Below are 20,266 nucleotides of genomic sequence, written 5' to 3'. Positions count from 1 at the left end.
AAGTGATGTTGTTTGCACATGAAACTATTTGAATTTTGAGAACCACAGGACAGGGTTTTTCCCCAGTGGACTTTTGTCTTATCCCCTCCATCCCTCCCTGGCCATTCTGGTTCTCAGTCACCTGCATTTTGTCCCCAGGTTCCCAGGGGCCTTCTCTCGAGTCTACAAGCAATGGCAGACACAGTGCCTCATCACCTAAAGCCCCCGACCCCGAGGGGCTGGCCCGGCCCGTCTCTCCAGACAGCCCGGAGATCATCAGCGAGCTCCAGCAGTACGCGGATGTGGCTGCTGCCCGAGAGTCCCGCCAGAGCTCCCCAAGCTCCAGTGCCGCCCTGCCTGGCCCCCCGGCTCCACTTGTGGACGGCAGTGCTGTTCCTGGGACAGCCCTCGGGACTGAGCCTCGACACGGGGGTCATTGCCTCAATAGTTCCCTCCTGGTGACCGGCCAGCCCTGTGGTGATAGGCACCCAGTGTTGGACTTACGGGGCCACAAGCGCAAGTTGGCCACCCCACCTGCTGCCCAGGAGTCAGCCCGCCGGCGGTCCAGGAAGGGCCATCTGCCAGCTCCCGTGCAGCCGTATGAACACGGGTATCCAGTTTCTGGCGGGTTTGCCGTGCCACCCGTCTCCTTAAACCATAACCTCACCCCCCCCTTCACCTCCCAGGCTGGGGAGAACTCCCTGTTCATGGGCAGTACCCCCTCCTACTACCAGCTGTCCAATTTGCTGGCAGATGCCCGCCTGGTGTTCCCAGTGACTACTGACCCTCTGGTGCCGGCAGGCCCCGTCAGTTCCTCTTCCACGGCTACCTCAGTCACTGCCAGCAACCCCTCCTTCATGCTCAACCCCTCTGTAACAGGGATACTCCCCAGCTACTCACTCCCATTCTCACAGCCACTCCTGTCCGAGCCAAGGATGTTCGCGCCTTTTCCTTCCCCTGTCTTGCCCAGCAACCTTTCACGGGGCATGTCTGTCTACCCCGGCTACATATCCCCACACGCAGGCTACCCAGCCGGTGGCCTCCTCCGGTCCCAGGTGCCTCCATTTGACTCTCATGAGGTTGCTGAGGTGGGGTTCAGCTCCAATGATGATGAGGATAAGGATGATGATGTAATAGAGGTCACTGGGAAATAGCTGGGGATCCCCTCTCCACCTCACTCGGGGCCCCCAGCAGGTCACCCACCCAGACGGAAGGCAGCAATCTGGGGTTTCTGAGAATAGGGCCCTTGGCAAGAGGGGAAAGGAAGAGGACAAAGAAGGGTGGTTGACCATAGGTGGCAGGGCTCTGTTGCTGTTTTAACAAAAGAGGCAAAAAAAAAAAAAAAAAAAAAATTCCAACAGAGCAGCAATAGTGGGAAATCAGGGACCTAAAACAGGAATGGAGGGGCAGGGCAGCCTGCCTCTCTTCCTGCCTGCCTTGCTTATGCTGTCTGCTTGCTTGCTTGCCCGTCTGAGGGTAGAAGCTCACATCCCATTTCTGTCTTTGGGAACATTCTCTCCCGAGAGAGCTGCCTTACTGGGTGACTTGGCTTGGTCTGGAGAGGGGAGGGGAGGGAGGGAGGGAAAGAGACGAAGGGTGGGCAGACTGAGATTCCATGCAGAGTGGGGTCTTTTTAGGGGATGGGAAAGAAGCAGACCAGGTGTGTGTGCGTGTGTACGTGTGTGTGTATGTGTGTGTATATGTACTTACATGTATGTAACAGCAGGGGTGCAGGTGGGCGGGGAGGGAGGGAGGGAGGGAGGGACTAAGGGGGAAACTAAGAAATGAATTTATCTTTTATAAAATGGAAATCAGAGCATGGTGGTTCATGGCAACTATTACTATGAACATCAGGGTGAGCCCAGGAGAAGAGCCATGGGAACCACAAGTTTCCTTCTAGTTGGGTGAAGACCAGGCCCAGCTAACCCAAGTCCCCTGTTGTCAGAGCCACACTTGATTCAAGACTGGGGGGAGATTATCAGAGAAAATGGGCATTACCAATCTCTCTTTCCCCAGCAGCTTTCTCTGAGCAAGATCTCCCTTTCTGGCGCTTGAGAGTTGTCAGTGTGCCGAGGCTGGGAGGGAGAAGCACTGCAGAGTATGAGCGGGAGGTCATGGAGTTGTGGCCAGAAAAGACATTCTTCACGAAGATGGAACCGAGCCCCCAGCTGCCCGTCCTGGTGGCCTTTCTTGGCCTTTCCTTTCCTTCCCCATTAGAGAGCTCCATGTTAATTTATTTCTTATGGGCAATTATTTATTATTTGGACTTTTCATGTGTCTTGGTTCTTTTTTGGGGGGGTGGTGGGAGGGGAGGTTAGGGTAAGGAGGGTAGATGTTGGGAAGGGAAAGTTTAAGATGTCTAAGACCCCACAGCTGCTGGTTAGTAAATCCCCAGCGGATGGCGAATTGACCAAGGAAAGAGAGTTAGCCTTGATCAAGGTCTACACTAAGCAACTATGTTTTCAGCAAATGGCCTCTCAGGAAGTTCGGGGAATCCTGTGACTGGGTATTAGCGATGATGCAACTCATTACATGGTGATTGAAACTTAGGATCATGGAGTTTGCAATTAGGAAGTAAGTGACCCCAAATTCGGAGCTGTGTCCTCTTGGGATTACCTTAGAGGCAGGCTCTACGCTGAATAGTGAAGCTGGGTGTAGGTGGCTGCTGGGTTGACAGAACAGACAGTTGAGCTCATGTCAGAAAATGTCTTGGCTTCCTCAGCCTATCATGATCAGTGTGGGCCCTGGTGTCTGCTACCTCCATCCTCTTTGAAGGAACGTGGAGGAGCCCTTCCTCTGTAGAAGCCTTAAATCATCATAACACATCGGTCATTCTGAGTCTCCCCTTATCACCAGTGCTGGAGGCTGAGGGGTATGTAGTTTTTAAGCATAAGTACTGTCTTCCTTTTGGCTTTTCCGCCCCTACTGCTGAGACCTTGCTGGGTAGTTCTTTAGGGAAAACAAGCCCTGTCTGGCTTCAGAGCTTTACCGCCTCCCCATCGGTCCCTCCTCACTGGCCGGGCAGCTGCCGTGCCTGCCTCTTCTGAGCCCTGGAGGCAGCTTAGCGGGGTCACCCGTAGTAGTAGCTGCTTCTGCAGTTCTTCTGAGCAGCCCATTTCCATTGTTGGGGGGGTCTTAGCACACTCCGGGGTATTATCCCCAAGAAGAGACAAGGAGATGGCTGGTGCGTGTGCGTGTGTGTGTGTGTGTGTGTGTGTGTGTGTGTGTGTGTATGTATGTGTGCGCGCACTGTTCAGTTACACCAAAAGTGGAACTTAAGGAGCTTGCTTTCTCTGTTCTCATAAGCACCCTGTCAGACACTTAACTCTCCTCTTCATAGAAGCCTTAGACCTACAATTTAGCTATGCAAATTATTTTAATAATTTTAAAACAGCAGTTCCAACAGTGCTTTCTCGGATGCATCCCAAGAATGAATGGTGAAGGGGCTGAGTTGGAGTGGGCTCTCCGGCTGAGGCTGGTGCAGAGGGAGTACGCTAGCCTGAATCTCTGATTTGCGGGGAACACTCACCACCTGGGCTACAAATGATGCCTCTAAGGCCCCAGAGCACTGGGATCCCAGAGATTGTGTGTGTGTGTTTGGGGAGGGAGGGGTATTTCTGTGTTCGCCTCTAGGAAATCACAGCAGCAGGCTCTGAGAATCCAGAAACTATCCCAGCGAGGAACTGAAATCAGTCCCTGGAGGGATGGGCTTTTGAAGGTACTGGGAAGCAAACGGGTGTTCTCGGCGCCATTACAAGCCTGCCCTCTTCCCAGTGGTACTAGGGGCTGAGTCTTGCTTCACCTCAGGAAAGACCATAGTTTTGGGAGGCTGTCCTGTGTAGACAAGGTTTTCTTTGATATGTGCAGCTTACAGTGTATAAGAGAGTAGGGCTAGGATCATGGGAAATTAGAGTGCTTCTGGTTCCATGGTTTTCCTTTTTTTTTTTTAAATGAACGTGAAAACACTTCTCTGACATTTCTGCTGTCTCTGTGTGCAGGTAGGCAGGCGTGCATGCACACCAAATATGAACATATGTGTGAGGGAAGCAGCTGTCTCAGAACCTAAGAACGATGTTTTACTGTTTCTTTGATGAGAAACAACTTGGTGGTGATGTCCACCCACCATTCTGGCTTGAGTAAGAGAAGGATGGTAAGAGGGAGGGCAGGAGATCAGGGTTAGCCATCTTCCCTCACTGCTGTCTTCCATAGAATGTTTTCAAGGGCCTCAAGCCCCATCTGTCTGGTTTAGCCTAAATCCTCAATCTAGGGGATATAGTACTATGTAATGATTCAGAATTACCACTTGTAGTAATGTTTGATTTTCTGTCTCAGTATTTTTGTAGATAAAAATTCAGCAGAGACAGATTAGCCATTGAAGTGAGAAAGTAAGTGAACCATGTTGGATCCAGATCATTTTCGAATTAGATATCTGCAGAGTTCTCACTGCCTCAAGTTATGCTTCTCAAGCATCTGTCTTAAGCATCTTCTGACTTCAGGATATCTCTGGTCCTTAGAACTCTATTTCCTAGGAACTAGTGTGTAGAATCTCTATATACTTGTGATTCACAACTAAATATGAACATTTCCCACTCCAGGACATGAAGCAAGTAGCTGGGGTAACATTTTGCTAATAGGTTGAAACACTCAACCAAGCTTTTAACAGTCTGGGTGGGACTGTCACTCCCACAGCAGTCAGAGCAAGGCACTCTTATCTGTGCATGCCTGGCATCGCTCTGAATTGAGTCCTCATCCCTTGGGGGAAGGTCGTCTGGGGCTTTACATTCCTGTTTCTGTGTTTCTGTTCATAACCTCCTTGTGCTTCCCAGTCCCCTGTGATTCTACAGGAGCCCAGTGTCTCCTCTCTGAGCAGTGGCCTCCTGTGCACCCAGCTCAGTGACTCTCCTTGCACCAAAACTCCTGAGAGGAGAACTCCCACCCTAGCAGACTTTCTGGCCCTCGGCAGACTGTTCCCAAGAAAGAAATCTGCACCTCGTGGTCTGTCTGAGAAGGTTATGCTCTCCAGTCACTCACCTGCAGACTCTCCCTCTGACTCTTCTGCCCTGTATATTCCACTGTGACCCCTTCGCGTGTGTTCTGTGCCACTGGCTTGGCTCTAGTCCTTTTATGAATACCCGAGTCTTAACAATGAACTTGCTGAGCAGGCAGAGTCCAACTTCTCTGCGCTTCGGGGACTTGGTCTCCTTGCCTCTCTCAGAGGTCTGTTTGCTATCATAATCTAGTGTGTTGGGGAGAGGTAGCTAGACAGGCTGTAGTGATGGGGCCGGGGGAGATTTGAGTACTCTGTTACCACTATTGGGATAATATTCAGAAGAGGGGACCTCATACTGTGACCTAACCTAGGGCCCTCCCCTGGAAGAGAGCTCAGTCCAGGTTGTGTGTGTGTGTGTGTGTGTGTGGCAGTGTGTGTGTGCGCACACGTGCTTATGTGCACATGGGTGTAAACTGACTTATCTGGTTGTGTTACTCAGGGTGGGCTGGGGACTCACCGGAAGAATCCCCTCAGCCTTCCCGACTGTGTTTTTCCTGTACCCTCTCCAGAGGGGTCGGGGAAGGGGGTCCAGGGTGGGTTGAGGGGGTCGCAATGGATAACCACTAAGGCCACACTGCTGCCAGGGGGAGTCAGGGGGAGATGAGGTGGCCCCAGGGACCTGGCACCTGGCTTTGGTTTTCCGTCTTCTTTCCTCAGGACGCCCCCTGAGGCCTGGGACCTGCGCCTGGCTTTGAGGAGCATCTGTAGCTGAGTGCTCTAGCTGCTGGTGTGATCACGGGCTTCCCTCCTCTCTCAGCAGGGCAGGTGCTCCTGCCCTAGAGACTGGGCAACTGGCTGTTTCTATGACGTATTTATTTTTACTTGTGTTTCATGTCACTTTTTTTAAAAAAAAAAAAGCAAACAGAACAATTGTAAGTCAGTATAACTGCCTATCAGTTTTCTTTATTTCTCTTTTTGTAAAATAAAATGTAAACTGAAGAAGGCAGTGTTGTTTAATCAAGGAATTGTCTGAACAGCTCTGTGGCTGGGTGATGGTGTAAGGGATATAACTTAGAGCAGCGTGTATGCTGAGACAGCACCTCTGGGGGTGGGAACAGATGGCTGGCAGGCTCTTTTTATGCTGTGGAGTTCACTACACTTTTTCTGCCTTGGCTCACCTGAAGAAGACTGCATTTCCTGGCTCTGGAGGAAATAGCAAAGCTGACTCCGAGTGGCTTGAGGCTAGCTGGTCCCTCAGTCATGGCAAGTCCTGCAGGGGTAGCCCTAACTAGCCTGTGAGTGGCCAGGGATTGGCCTTCAGAGGGTGGGAGATGGCTGGTGGCAGGGTTTGGAGAGCATCTTACATTGCATGTGCATTCTCCATTTGTCATCTGAATTAGAGGATCTAATCACCGCTTCGAAGAGAACTAACCTGAAGAGGTAGAAGAAGGAGGGGGCTGTCTATGCTTTGTTTCCTGTTTGGTGAAACACTGTCTGGAATTTACTAAGGGAGAGTTAAAGAGCTTCTGTGGACAGGGAAGGCAAGAGCAGACAAAGGCCAAGTCTGGGCTCCTGAGAGAATACAGGCCATTGGGAGACAGGACGGACTGGAGCATGGGTGAGGGAGATGATCCCAGAGGCTAGGTGATCAGCTCTGCTCAGACATGCTACCAGGGGTAGTGGAGAGTGCCTGGACTACTGTCTCCTGGTGGCGAGGAGAGGTCTTGCAGGAATCCTACCAAGGGCAGAGCTGGCTTTGTTGAGAGCAGCCTGCAGTGAAGCCTGGTAGGCTGATGGCCTGCAGCCCCAGTCACAGGCTAACTCTGCTCACCACAGAGGCGCTGAGGCTCCTAAGACACATCCTGAACTCTGACATGGAGCTCTGGAGTTCCCCTACCACGCTAAAGGAAGTGAACAGAGAGGATGAGATGAAAGGGCCTCTCCAGACAATGGTTTCCTGGGAGAAGTTCATCAGCTTCTGAGAAGCAGAACTGACCATGCAGAGGCTGTCTGTGTCTGAGGCAGTAGCCCGCCCTTCCTGGTCTCACAGGAAATGCTTTCATGTCCATTTGCCTCGGGGCACCCAGAGGGTTTGATCATCTACCTAATATCCATCAATAGACCAGAACTGCCACAATCCTGCCAGCCCAGCCCCGAGCGCCTCTGAGAAGTCAGCTACCCATTCTGGTTAGCCCAGAGCCCTGTAGATAAGGTTCAGTCTTCCCTGCCGGTGGACAGAATAGTGTGAAGTAGAAGGGAAAAAAAACCAGCTACAAGTGCCTCTGTGTCAGTCTGCCCTTTGCTAGTATAGTGGGATCCCCTCCAAAAATAATTCACTTCCCAAACCAATCCTCTGTGTGAGGAGCACCAAAGTAGCTCTTGACCCTGCCTGTCATGTAGACAAGCTTATGAGCAGAGCTGTCCCCTGCCCTATCCCCTCCACTGCAGGACTGGGCCTCTCAGGAGGGTGAGGTTTTATCTTTGGGGCTCTGGAAGAATGCTTTGTTGTTTTTGTAGTTCCTCAAAGATACCAGCTGAAGATTGAAGCTGTCCTCAAGGAACTTAAGAGTTGGCTTGGGGTTTGGCGCAGTGGTAAAGAATCCGTCTGCCAATACAGGAGATACGAGTTCAATCCTTGAGTGGGGAAAAATCCCTTAGAGTAGGAAATGGCAACCGGCTCCAGTATTCTTGCCAGGAAGATTCCGTGGACAGAGGAGCTTGGAAGGCTACAGTCCAATGGGGTCGCAAAGAGTACCACACGACTGAGCACGCACACTGTATGTGTGTGGGTGTGTATAATACATAACTTAGAAGGGCAGACTGGCCTCCCCCATCCACCTCTAGGCTACTGAAGGAGGAACCCGGAAGGCAGGGCCTTGATTTTGTTCATTTAGTATCCGCAGCCCCTAGAACTGTACTAGCAGGAAGCGATGCCCAATAAATGTTGGATGGAAGAATGATCACCTCTGTGCTCCGTTTGGCAGGGTGAAGCGGGGCAGAGGAGGGGAGAGGTAGACGCTGAGTGTTGGAGGTAGCTGCTATCTGCGCTGTCCGAGATGGGATCCCGCTTCCTCCCTGAGCTTCAGCTGTAAAATGAGAGCAAGTGGCCCTGCCTTGCTTGGTTCCCAGGTCTGTCGGAAAGCCTCAGTGAGGCAAAGCGACAGTACCTAGGGTGATACCAAGGCCAGAGTTGTACTGCCGCGCTGCACTTCCCAATCTCTTCAAAGGATCCTCTCCGGTGCAGCCGTTTGGGACCCCAGACTGCCTCTCTACTCCCCCCTCAAGTCGTGGCTTTCTCGACAGTCCAGAAGTCAAGAGATTGTTTCTAAGTCACCGTCGACCTGCAGCCCAGAAGCTTGTGGGAGGCAGGAAGGTAGAGGGTGGCATTGGCCCCTGACCGCTCAGCCTTACAGGCGTACGTCTGTTGCCATGGACACGGGGCGGGGCAGGCCCCCGCCCTTTGGGCCCCGCGCGCACGCGCCCACGGCCATGGCCACGTCCTGCCGCGAGAGGGGGCGGAGCGAGCGTGCGCGGCGGGCGCGCGCAGGCTCCAAGACCAAGCCGCGTGCGCGGATTGGCGTCGGCGGCTGGTGGCCGCTGAGGTGAGGGCCAGGTCTGGGAGGTGTCCTCGCCGGGGCGGCTCTACACGCGCCAGAGGCCTGGAACCTCCGTGCGCCTGGGCGCGACCTCAGGGCCACCCGCGTCCCCACCGTGACCCCGGCCCAACCGCTCTTTGCATCTCGTCACTCCCACAGCTCGTCCCGGCTGCATCCAAGGGCCCGAACGCGACCTTGGACCACTCTACTATCTCGGGCCACCCTCTGCCTCGGCCACCGGTGCACGGCACGCCCGGAGACTAGGGACTCCGGGGCGGGCGAAGGGGTGGGTGTGGGCGGCGGGGTCCGACAGCTGGACCAGAGCCGCACGTAAACTCCGCCCTTGTCTCCTGAGGCCGCGCCACACAGCGGTGGCTGCAAACTTTAACTTCCTTGTAAGTTGCAGAGGTGCGTGGGACCCCTAGAGGTCGTGGCTGAAAAGGAAAGGGCTGGTTACCTAGGCGAGGCGAGGGTGAGCAGGGGGTGGACCCCGTGATTGTAGAGTGGAGGCAGCCTCTCCTCCCCTCGCAGGCCCCTCTGATTCCGAAATCTTCCCGCGCCCGGCGGGCGCTGAAAGTTTTGCCTGTGGCTGGCCCTTTAAGGGCGGGCCAGCCGCCGCGGCGCACGTGAGCGGCCTCAGGAAGCCGGCGCGGGGCCGCCCTCCCAGAGAAACCGAGAGGGGTCACAAGCCTGCCCAGGGTCAGCAGCAGGGGTTGGCTTAGGGCCAGGCGCGGTGGATGGACCCCTCCAGGAAGAGGACGCTCCAAGTACAGAGGTTTATAACCAGAAGTCTAGTGAAGAGCTGACATTTTTCAGGCGGAATCTGGCTTCTGATTTCCCTAAGGGGTCTGAGGACGTGGTGGAGGTACACCATATCTTCTGGGGAGGACAGTTCTTGTCGAGGCCCCTGTGGGCGTTCCCTGATGAGAGATCAGTCAGGGAAGGGCGCCTGGCTTAGTGGTTATTTTCTTTCTGCCCTCAGCCCTGGAGCACTTGGAGCTTTGGCCCCTGCCGCGCTGGATGCCATGAGTTGCTAAAGTGAGCCGGCTTTAGAGGTGAGCTTCCCCAGCCCTTCTTCCCTTTCTCTTACCCTGCTTCCTTCCCGTGCTGCCCAGAGCTCAGCGGGTCCCCAGGTACATTCCCTGCCTCTTTTGAGCAGTTTAGGAAGTGAGAGGAAGAGAAGGGTTCCAGGAACTAAGCTCCTTTGAGGAGAGAGGAAGTGTGCAGAGAGAGCAAGGACCAGAGGGCTGATCACTCCCAAGACAAGTGGGAGACTTAGATACTGAGAGCTTCCAGCTAAGAGCCTTGGGTTCAGAGATGTCCAACATAGATTAAATTCTTGGGCTTTTCTGGAAGTCCTGTTCCCAGGGAGGAGAGAAGTGGAAGTGGGGAAGTTGGACTACCTGGATTCTCATTGCCTACATTTTGTCCAGGCAGTTCTGTTTAGTACCTTTGTGACTTTGGTCAAATCTCTTAATCTCCAACCACTTGTTTTCTGATCCATACCCATCTGGTTTTGAGGATTAATGAAGTAGCTGTGTTTCAATATTTAGACAGTGCCTTATCATCATCAAAGAAATCAGGTGTGAAACTAAGTGAAGGCAAGTTGAGGAAGACAAAGAATGCATCCAAAAGTGCAACTGTAGGGTAGGAACAAGGGTGGGTGAAAAGACCATTGTGATACAACGCAAGGTCATGATGCCAAAGGTTTAGAAGTGTATTGCCCATGTCTGTGAGACAAACACTCTGTGCAAATTGACTGCAAAGACAGCTCTTCAGAAAAAAAGTTTTGAGACCCAGAACCCACAGGGAATAAATTATTCCATACAGCTAAGTTTTCCATAGAACTGAAGTGTTGATTTTCTGCTCCTGAACCATATAAATAGTCTTCTCTGTGGTGTGTTCCACACCCCCCCACCCTGGGTGATGCAGGTCAAGCCCTCTTAAGAGAGTTAGTCTTCTGGCCCCAAGTTGCATGGAGGCCTGGGCAGTCTGTCTGGAATGGCTCATACACCAGCCTATGGGCTGTGTCCCTCAGCCTGCTCTTAGATATCTTCTCTGCTTTTTTTTTTCCTCCCCTAAAACGAGTATCTTTATTGCTTATACCATGCAGATAGCAAATAGGAGAAACAGGGAAAGTCCAGTGAGGAAGAGGGAGAATTGTCAGATAAATGACATACACAGAAAGGAAAAGACACCCTCTAGCAAACCTACATGATGCCTTTCTGTGAACTATCTAGTACATGAGGTCAGTGGGGGAGAGCTGAATCCCCAAAATGAAATTCCGAACATCCAGAGATGTTGGGGAGAAGGGAAGGAAGGGGGAGGGGTGAAGCAGCCATTGGACCCCTGTTTGGGCTCCTGCCTGGCCAGCATCCCTCCCCCATGGGAGGCACCACTCCCTGTTGTGTCTCCACTTCTAGCAGTCTTTCTTCCTCTGCCTCTTCCTTGCTGATCTGTGGACTGGAAAATTGGGATGAAGCTTGTTAGCCTGGGGAGCTCAGCAAGTTCAGGAAGCATAGTGCTGGACTTTGCTCGGGCTGCTCAGGCCCTCTTTAGCCTGGCCTCTCCTTTGGTTCTGGATGGATGAGCTTGTTGGATAGCAGTATTTCTTGGGCCAGTTGTGTTTAGTCAAAGAGACTTTCCTATGTGAGCCCCTTCCTGTGGCACATTTTCTCTGCCTGAGGTTTCATTCCTCATGGTTTCCCTGTTTTTAATAAGAGGGCCCTGTGCTTGCCCCTCCTCCTTCAGGCAGTGGCTCACAGGTTTGGGAGGCTGGGCAGGCAGTGCAGGGAAAAGGCTGGCGGGCAGGCTGATGTCGGCCCATCAGGGGTGGCTGATCAGGGCTGAAGTACGATCAGCTGCCCCTGATGGACCAGACATATGTCCCCTGCTGACTCACTCCTGTGCCTCTTCGTGACTCAGCTTCCCCAGGTGTGACCACGACTGCCAGCTGACAGAGTTGCTCGGAGAGCCTCCATAGTTGTGATTAAGAAATAAAGAGGCTTGTGGCTTCAGTCATCCTTTGTAGCTCCCTTCTAGGTCACTGTGTGTGTAAACACCTCCGGCTCCTCCCCCTCCCCCTCCCGGGTCAGAGCACCCAAGGCAGGGCTGAGGTTGGGCCACAGCTGGCTGGCCGGCAGGCGGGCACATTGGTCAGAGCAGGCTACCAACCTCCTCTCCCTTCTGTCTCCTTTGCAGCTGCCTTGGGGTGTGGCGTGGGGGGCACAGAGCCATGTCGGACCTGCTCCTCCTGGGCCTGATTGGGGGCCTGACTCTGCTGCTGCTGCTGACGCTGCTGGCCTTTGCTGCGTACTCAGGGCTGCTGGCTGGGGTGACAGTGAGTGCTGGCTCACCCCCCATCCGCAACGTCACCGTGGCCTACAAGTTCCACGTGGGCCCCTACGGTGAGACTGGGCCGCTTTTCACGGAGAGCTGCAGTGTCTCCCCCAAGCTCCGCTCCATTGCTGTCTACTATGACAACCCCCACACGGTAAGGAGCCTCCTGTGCCCTGGCTGGGGTTCCACCCACTGGACAGATATGGGGCAGGGCTTGTTGGGCTCGGGGTGTTTTGGTTTCTGAGGAAGGGGCGGGGAAATGATAGAGCTGGCTATGTAGACCACCTCCTCTCTGGCCTTGAAGCTCCTTCCAGATTTAGTCTGGACTTCTGCTCCAGGCATCCATATACTGGTTTTCTACTTGTCCAGGTCTAGTTTCCCTGTCTTGTGGCTCCCACGAACTTCTGAGTGCCACTGTGAATCCCTAGGCTCTGCTGGGGCTTTGCTCTGTTGCTTCCTCTTCTGGCCTTCTTTCATTCCCATTTGAAGCCAGCACTCTAAAGCCAGGCCATTCAGATGCTGCCCTTTCTTTGGGATTGTATCTTGTTTCTTTGGGGGCTTCCCTGGTGGCTCAGATGGTAAAGAATCTGCCTGCAATGCAGGAGACCCGGGTTCAATCCCTGGGTTGGGAAAATCCCCTGGAGAAGGGAATGGCTACTCACTCCAGTATTCTTGCCTGGAGAATTCCATGGACAGAGGAGCCTGGTGGGCTACAGGCCATGGGATAGCAAAGAGCTGGACACAATCGACTAACACAAACACAAACACACACACACACACGTTTCTTTGCCTTCCCTCTTTCAGCTCTTCTACTGAAAGAAAATAAAATCTTATAGTCATTATGATAGTCCCTTGCCCAGGGACAAGGTATTTCTTTGGACGTCAAGCTGCCTAGTTTTGAGAGGGGTTTGGGGGCAACTGGAGCCTGGTGAGCTGTCCGGGATGCTGGGGTGAGAGACTGACCTGGCATCACGGGCACCCCGTGGGTGTCTGGCTGTACTTACAGCCTGTGGTGAGTCAGGGCTCACCAATGTGGCCTCCTGCCATGCCGTGGGGTGGTGCTGCCTACTGCTGCATGGGCTGGCAGCTCTGCCTAGGTTCTCCAGCCTCCAGCTCTGAGTCTTGGCAAACCAGGTGTTGGGAATCCCCAGCTCTGGTTTCCTTGCCTGGAGAGCTCAAGTGAGCAAGGCCTATAGCCTCCACACTGCGTGCTGAGCGGGCCTCACTGGGGTGCTCAGTTGAAACAAGGATATCCTGACTCCCTCTCTGTGCCAGGTTCTGCTTGACACCTGCACTCTGGAGATGAACAGACCTGGCCCTGCCCTCAGGAAACTTTGTGGGGTTGGCAAGTCAGCCCTATAAAAATGAATGAATGTCTAGCAAGACACTGTACTATGTTCAATGTTCATGGAACTTTGAGCTGTGGATTTGCCTCAAGTCTACCATGGAGGCTCAGAGAGGAGGTCTGCCATGAGTATAATTTTACTTTACTGGGAAGGGCCTTCTGGCTAAGGGAACTGCAGAGCACAGGCCTGCAGACGTAGGATGACAGAGGAAGTGTGGCAAGTGAACACGTGGTGGGTGGAGAGCGATGTAGAAGGATTGGCTGGGCCAGGCAGTGGGAGGAACAGCGGGTTGGGAGGACAGATAAGGCACAGTTTTGCCACCTTTTTGATTTAGGAAGCTAAGTAGATGGCAAGGGGAGGAGACGAGGCAGGGGGCCGTGGAGACTGGGCTGAGTCGGGGTGAGAGGTGACGGGGCCTGGTTGAGGGATGAGTAGACGTGGCAGTTCTGAGGTCACGTGACTGGAGTTGGCACCGAGAGTCGAGAACACTGAGACCCAAGAGGGCTGGGGTAGGCTTTGGGCTGTGGGAATCCTAGACCAGACGCCGGACCCCCACCCTTGCCCGCTTCTGTTGTCTAAGTCCCTGTCTCTCCGCTACCCTCCCCTGGTCCCTGCCCCTCCTCCCGCATCTGACCCATTTGGAACCCTCTGCAGGAACTCAGTAGGAGGGACAAGGGTCCTTGCAGTGTCTCTTTCCTTATCAGCATGTCCTGTTTCAGAAGCCGTATGTTACCTCTTGGATTGGAGGTGTTAATTCCAGAATGAGAGAGGGCCGTGGTCCCTTTGGGTCATTGCCGAAGGCTGGCTCAGGGAAGAGTGAGGTAGAAGAATCCTGGCATGGGGCACGCTCCCCAAGGCCTCCTAACCCAGCCAACTCCAGGAAGCCCACCATACAGCTCTCCTGAGGATGTGATGGACTCTCTGGGCTGGGTCTTGATTTCCAGGCTTGGCTAGGCACATCCTGACTTGGGTACCAGTCTGAGGGCCCGTGGCCTGAGAGCACAGCCTTGAGGTTAGCAGTCCTAGATTCTGATTCTGTCTCACCACTGTCCTGTTGTGTGATTTGGGGCATACCACATAACCTGTCTGAACCCCCATTTCCTCATCTGCAGAGTAATGTTAAAAATACCTGCTTTTAGGTCAGCTGGCAAGGGTTAAATCAAGTGACATAGGTGAGGCATTCCCTAGTAGCTCAGCTGGTAAAGAATCTGCCTGCAATGCAGGAGACCTGGGTTTGATGCCTGGTTTAGGAAGATCCCCTGGAGGAGGGCATGGCTACCCACTCCAGTATTCTTGCCTGGAGAATTCCATGGACAGAGGAGCCTGGCTGGTTACAGTCCCTGGGATCACAAAGAGTCAGACACAACCGGGTGACTTAAGCACAGCACAGCCCAGGACCTTGAGGTGCTATGGTTGAGGATCAGAAATTGTAGCAACAAAAAATGGGTGGAAAAAACACTCATGCTAATTAAGTGTGATGAGGATTGTTAGGCTGGGCACTCATAACCCAGGCCTAGGCCCTAGCCCTGGCTGTGACCATCGGGTTGGCATAGAGAATGAACACATAGTCATAGTGGCCCCTCTGATCCTGTCTTTCCCAGTCCTGGGTCACTCGGGAAGTAACCTGTGTCCGCATTCAGAGCTGAGTCACACCCTGACACCTGGGATAGCTCACCTGCCTGGCAGAGATCCTAGAAGGTTCAGGGAACCCTGGGCCCCCAGGATTCATGTTCTCATGGCTACCACAGACTGATTGGTCCATGAGAACTGAGGCTTCTGGGTCCATACTGCTGATACCATAGGGGAGGAGACTAACGACCAGTTAGCAAATGCTGCAGTACTGTCTTACCAAGTTTACTTATGCTTTTTTATTTGCATTTAACAAATATTTGAGCATCTGGTCTGGCCACTCTCTCCTGGGCACTGGTGCACAGTGGGGACCAAGGGATGCAGCCCTCAGGCCCTCTCCATGGGCGCGAGGGGTGTCAGGGAACCTAAAGGACAGGCCTCTTCTGGTCCTGGGGAGGGCCGAGATGCGAAGCTTTCTGCTCCCTGGCTGCCTCCCCCAGCCCAGCGGTGTCCAGCATGGGGCCCTGCATGCTGTGATTCACAGGAGGAAGAGACAGGATGTGGCTGAGCTGTGGAGTGTCCCATCCCCACTCCGCCCTCCCCAGCACAGCCCAGCACAACACAACAGGAGCCAGAACCTGGCTTCTCTGAGTGTGGGAGGGAGTGAGGCTATTTCAGGCTCTGTGAGTGGGGCCGTGAATGACCAGGTGAGGGGTGGCCACCCCCATGAGGTGTGGACTGACAGCTCCCAGCCACGCCCCTTCCAGGTCTCAGCTGGACAGAGGGAGGTTGGTTCCTCAGAAAGGCCTGGTGAGGCTCCCCTGGTCTGGCTCAGGGCCCAGGAAGTAACACACGAAAGGGCACCAACAAGGCAAGATTGTGGCATTGCTCTGGACACTTTCACGTGAGATGCTGCTTGAGTGTGTATATTCTGGAGAGACATGTCTATGTTTGGGTGTCAGTCAGCTGGCCAGCCCTATATCTTAGAGTTCTATATGGGAGGAGCCTATAGATCTGGGCTTGTGATTCTTGTGGTGCCGGAGGAATCATTCTGTTTTCCATCCCTGAGGGCCTTGGTGGCACGCGCGCACACACACACACACACACACACACACACACACACACAGAGTTCTGTCTTGCTCTCTCGCTCCTACTTGGACAATGATTTTCGCTTCCCCTTCTAGGCCTGGTCCCTCTGGGAGCCTTGGTTGTTGGCAAGGCGCTGGAGAGGACCCTGCACACCTCGTTTGATCCTGACCAGTTCTGACCTGTGAACAAGCCCTAGTGATTGGGCTGCTGTCACCGTGCCTGTGGGCCTGTCCCGTCTGACAGCCTGGCCCTCCTCCTCCTGCCCCACCCTCTGCTGCTGCCGACTCTGCTGCTATTTGGGGCTTAAGTAACCTGCCTGCCCGCCCTTGTGGGGAGCTTGGCTGAGGCAAGTGGGGTGTGGCAGCCTGTTCAGCTTACCTGATCAAGGCCTAGGAGGGGGTGCTTGCTTCAGGCATGGAGGGGGTGGGGGAGGGGACTGGTGGTGGTTGGGTTCTACCTTTAGTTAGCTGCTTGTTGTTTAGTCGCTCAGTTGTGTCCGACTCTGTGAGGCCATGGACTGTATCCCACTAGGCTCCTCTGTCCATGGGATTCTCCAGGCAAGAATACTGGAACGGGTTGCCATTTCCTTCTCCAGGGAATCTTCCCAATCCAGGGATTGAACCTGCATCTCCTGCGTTGGCAGGCAGGTTCGTTATGGATAAGCCACCAGGGAAGCCCCTTTATAAGCTGAACCACACTGAAGTTTCTCTCTTCCACTAGTCCTTTGAGAGTCAGCCTGGGGGTCACCAGATCTGCAGGGGCTGAGTAAGAGTTTTCTGATGTTGGCCTGTGCCGTACTTTCTCTTCAGTGTATGTGGGGATGGGGTCCCCTGCTCTCCCTGGAGGCACTGAGGTCCCATGGAGCCTGAGAAGGGTGGGGTGAGGGAGTAGGATTTCCCAGGATTGCACCCTCAGAACAGGCAAGGGGGATGTGGACTGAGCTGATGCCTCCTGAAGGCCCAGACCATCATCTACCCAGCTATCCCGTGGCAATAGTTCTGTCACGTGGAATCCAGGTCTTTGCTCATAGCAGGTTGACTGTAGGCAGCTGTAGAAAGGTGAGACTCACTGCCCAGCAGAGCTGGCCTTGGGAAGGAGAAGGGGTGAGGAATGGAGGGAAGGGCTTTGGACTTACCCTTCAGGGTTGGAATCAAGGCTCCATTGCTTACCTGCGTGTGACTGAGCAAGTCCCATGGTCTTTCTGAGAATCTCTGCTTCAGGATTTTAGTGTTTTGGGGGACTAGATAAGACCAAATACCCAGCTCCTATTAGGTGCTTAGCCATCTTGGCATATGCACACCCACCCACATATGCACCTCTGAGGGCCTTATGCCATGAAGACTTGATGCTTTTAGGTACTCTGCTTGCCTGTGGCCTAGCCTTGTGCAGGTGTCCTGGGCCATGCGAGGAGGTGCAGTATGGGGAGAAACCATTGTGCAGGCCGTTCCGCCCTGTGCTCAGTCACTGAGTCGTCTCTTTGTGACTACTCTTTGTGACCCCATGGACTGTAACCACCAGACTCCTCTGTCCATGGCATTTCCCAGGCAAGAATAATGGAGTGAGGTGCCATTTCCTACTCCAGGGTATCTTCCTGACCCAAGGATTGAACCCACATGTCTTCCATCTCCTGTAGACGCAGGCAGATTCTTTACCCCTGTTGCCACTTGGGAAACCCCAGGCCATTCCTCGGCAGGGCCTATTTCTTGGGCTCCCCAGTGGCTGTGGATTGTATGTGGCATGGCTCTGGAGTCAGTCTGCCTGGGTTTGAACCCTGATGCCAACATTGCCTTGCTGGATTCCCTTTGCTGAACTCCCTGGGTCTCAGGGATATAATGAGCAGATGCCTAGAAGGCAGCAACTGAGGCCAGTGGTGAGCACCTTGTCAGATGCCAGCTGACATCCTTAGGATTATGCTTGGGGGTGAAAATAGAAAATCCCTGAAAGACTTCCAGGTGGGAGCTCCCAGCAGCCCCTGGAGCCCCCTCTGAAGGGTGGCATCCTGCTGACTTCCCTCCCCTCAAGCCTGAAGTGTGGGTCATGTGCTCTGACCTGGTTGTCTGTGTCACCCATTTCCTTCCTAGTGCCAGTTCCACCGTGCCTTTGGGCCTGAGCTCCTCAGGGAGGTTGGATCTGGGGGCTTGTTGTGTTGACCTGCAACACGCAGGAGGGTATGAGCCCACCATTCACCCTCTAGAAATGGATAGGTGTGACTGATCTCTTCTACAGGGGGTACCGGTGCAAGTGAAGGGCCTTGCCCCACTGCTCCCGCTCACTTGGGCAGCTCTGGGCTGCGTGGGCTGGCCAGGAAGGAGTCTAGGCAGCCTTCTGGGCCTGGGACTGGTGGACAGTGCAGCTGTCCGTCAGCTTATACAGGCTGCAGACATGAGGAGGGCCATTTCTGTTGATCCTGATGGCTGGGTTTGGTCTGAGCTAGCTGAAACCATTTTTTCTTCCTGGATCCTGACATTTATTGATCTTGTCCAGTTTCCAGATTCATTGAGGTCCTGGCCAGGCAGGGACCATCTCTTCACTGACGTCATACAGCAGGGTACTGCAAGGCCTTTCCAGAAGGGGCAGTGGGCCCAGATTGTACTCGAAAGCTACAGGCTCCAAGCCCTCTTCTCACTGGGCTAGGGCTCAGGAGGCCTCACAGCCTGAAGGAGGTACTCTGGGATCTCTTTCCTAGCAGTTGTGCTCTGAGGGCAGATTCTGCATGGGCCCCTCACTTACCCAAGTTGGTGGTGGGTCTGTCCACCACCCTGTCTCCCTGGTATGGTTCCTTGCTGATGCTAGTTCTGAGCACTAGCTCTTGTTCTGAGCTTAGCTATCCAAATGATCGATATGGGGAGGAAAGGGAGAAGGCCTTTAGACCTGGAAGGCCCAGGCTGCCCTCCGAAGATCAGGCCCAATAAGGACACTGCATTGAACCACAGAGGGTGGGATTTCCAGCCATCAGGACACTCCTCCTTTTTGGACCCTTGACAACCTCAGTGAGCCATTCCCCTGAGCTGGGCTGGACTGTCCTGGGAGCCCAGGAAAGCCTTCTCCTGCTCTGAGACCAATCTTGCCACTGCCCAGCTGGTCTTAGTACCTGTCCCATCTCTTCCTTGCCGGTGCCTGATTTGGCTGGCTCCCAACTCCTCTTGGTATGCGGCTGCTCAGCAGGTGGTGGGCGTGCTGGGTAACCTCCTAGGCTGCCCCTTAGCCCCTCGGACAGGGGAGGGGCAAGAAGTGTTCTCACATGTAGAATTGAAAAGGTGCTCAGGCAGGAAAGCAGCACTTGTGCCCAGGATTTCAGGAGCTCTGTCTCCTTATTGGCTGCCTCCCTCCCCCATGACAAGAGCTCCTCCTTTATCAATGTGGAGGGAGCAGAGGTTTGCTCATGATACAGAGCCCGTATGTGCATGTGTGTGCGTGTAGGCATACCTGACCTGTCGCTGAAGAACTTTCCTTCTGCCTAGAGGTCTGGAGTGGTGGGGAGAGAGAGAGGCCACCAGTTACAGGCAGCACAAGACCTGTTCCCTCCAGTGGGCATTTGGGGATCAGAGAGGAGGGACTGGCTAGCGAGGAGCGGCAGAAGCTTTCAGAGGAGGGTTGAGCTGAATCTTGAAGAATGGGGGAGTTTCCCAGGCAGAAGGGACTCAGAAATAGGGTTAGGAGGACATTCCAGGCAGAGGAAGTAGCCTACGCAAAGGGAGGAAGCATGGGAGGATGTGGCATGTTTGGCAAGCTGCAAATAGTTCCATGTGGGCATGTGTGGGGGTGTGGTGGGAGAGGAGGCTGGCAAGGCTGGCTGGCCAGAGCCTGGATTTGTCTCTCCCTCTGCCACTCAGATGCTTAGTGGGCGCCTGCCCACCTGGGTTTCAGCCCCTACTCAGGGCTAGGAATGCAGAGAAGGAGTGCTCGGTGAGTGTGTGGACAGAGCCAGGCAGTGTGTACACAACACACTGAGTGTGGACCGCTCTGAGACAGCCTCGCATGCGGGCCTCAGGAGTTTCATCTTAGATAGAGGTGAATTGGGAGGATCCATTGAGAGGTGCTAAGCAGGATGATCACAGTATCCTGGTGCCTTTGGGGGGCTGAGGAGGATTGGAGCTGGAGCCACTGAGGTAATCAAGACCGTGGGGCCCAAACCCAGGTAGGCCAGGGGCTGGAGAGGGGACTGTCGGTTGGCCTTCCATCCATTTCTCTGTTTAGCCTGTGGTAGATGTCTCTTGTGTATAGCATAGGTCACTAGGTTAGGAACATGAAGATGGGCTTCCGCATAGGCCCTGTCCTTTGGGCCTATCAGCCTGAGACCTGCCCTCTGGAGCCACCTGGTGTTCTGGCCATCCTCAAGTCTTGGATGTGAGTGGGGT

At 54.0% G+C, this 20,266-nt stretch overlaps 2 protein-coding genes across 7 annotated transcripts in view; both read left to right on the top strand.

Moving 5' to 3' along the window:
• The window catches only part of RAD54L2 (RAD54 like 2), an 89,973-nt gene extending 84,005 nt beyond the window's left edge, over positions 1-5,968 (top strand). Inside the window, exon 22 of the mRNA XM_043885372.1 lies at positions 139-5,968. Within this exon, the coding sequence (XP_043741307.1) occupies positions 139-1,133 (995 nt within the window). The 3' untranslated portion in view covers positions 1,134-5,968. The remainder of the gene's footprint in view (positions 1-138) is intronic.
• A 2,519-nt stretch (positions 5,969-8,487) lies between these two features.
• Positions 8,488-20,266, top strand: part of TEX264 (testis expressed 264, ER-phagy receptor) — a 30,346-nt gene continuing 18,567 nt past the window's right edge. The window contains exons 1-3 of one of the 6 annotated variants that reach the window (XM_043885375.1): positions 8,488-8,571; positions 9,548-9,620; positions 11,767-12,058. In XM_043885375.1, the coding sequence (XP_043741310.1) occupies positions 11,801-12,058 (258 nt within the window). In that variant the 5' untranslated portion in view covers positions 8,488-8,571; positions 9,548-9,620; positions 11,767-11,800. The other 5 variants (XM_043885374.1, XM_043885376.1, XM_043885379.1 and 2 more) reach the window with 5 other exon arrangements.

This window comes from Cervus elaphus, chromosome 24 (assembly GCF_910594005.1).
Source record: "Cervus elaphus chromosome 24, mCerEla1.1, whole genome shotgun sequence".
Classification (NCBI taxonomy): Eukaryota; Metazoa; Chordata; class Mammalia; order Artiodactyla; family Cervidae; genus Cervus; species Cervus elaphus.
This window is presented reverse-complemented; position numbering and strand designations above follow the sequence as displayed.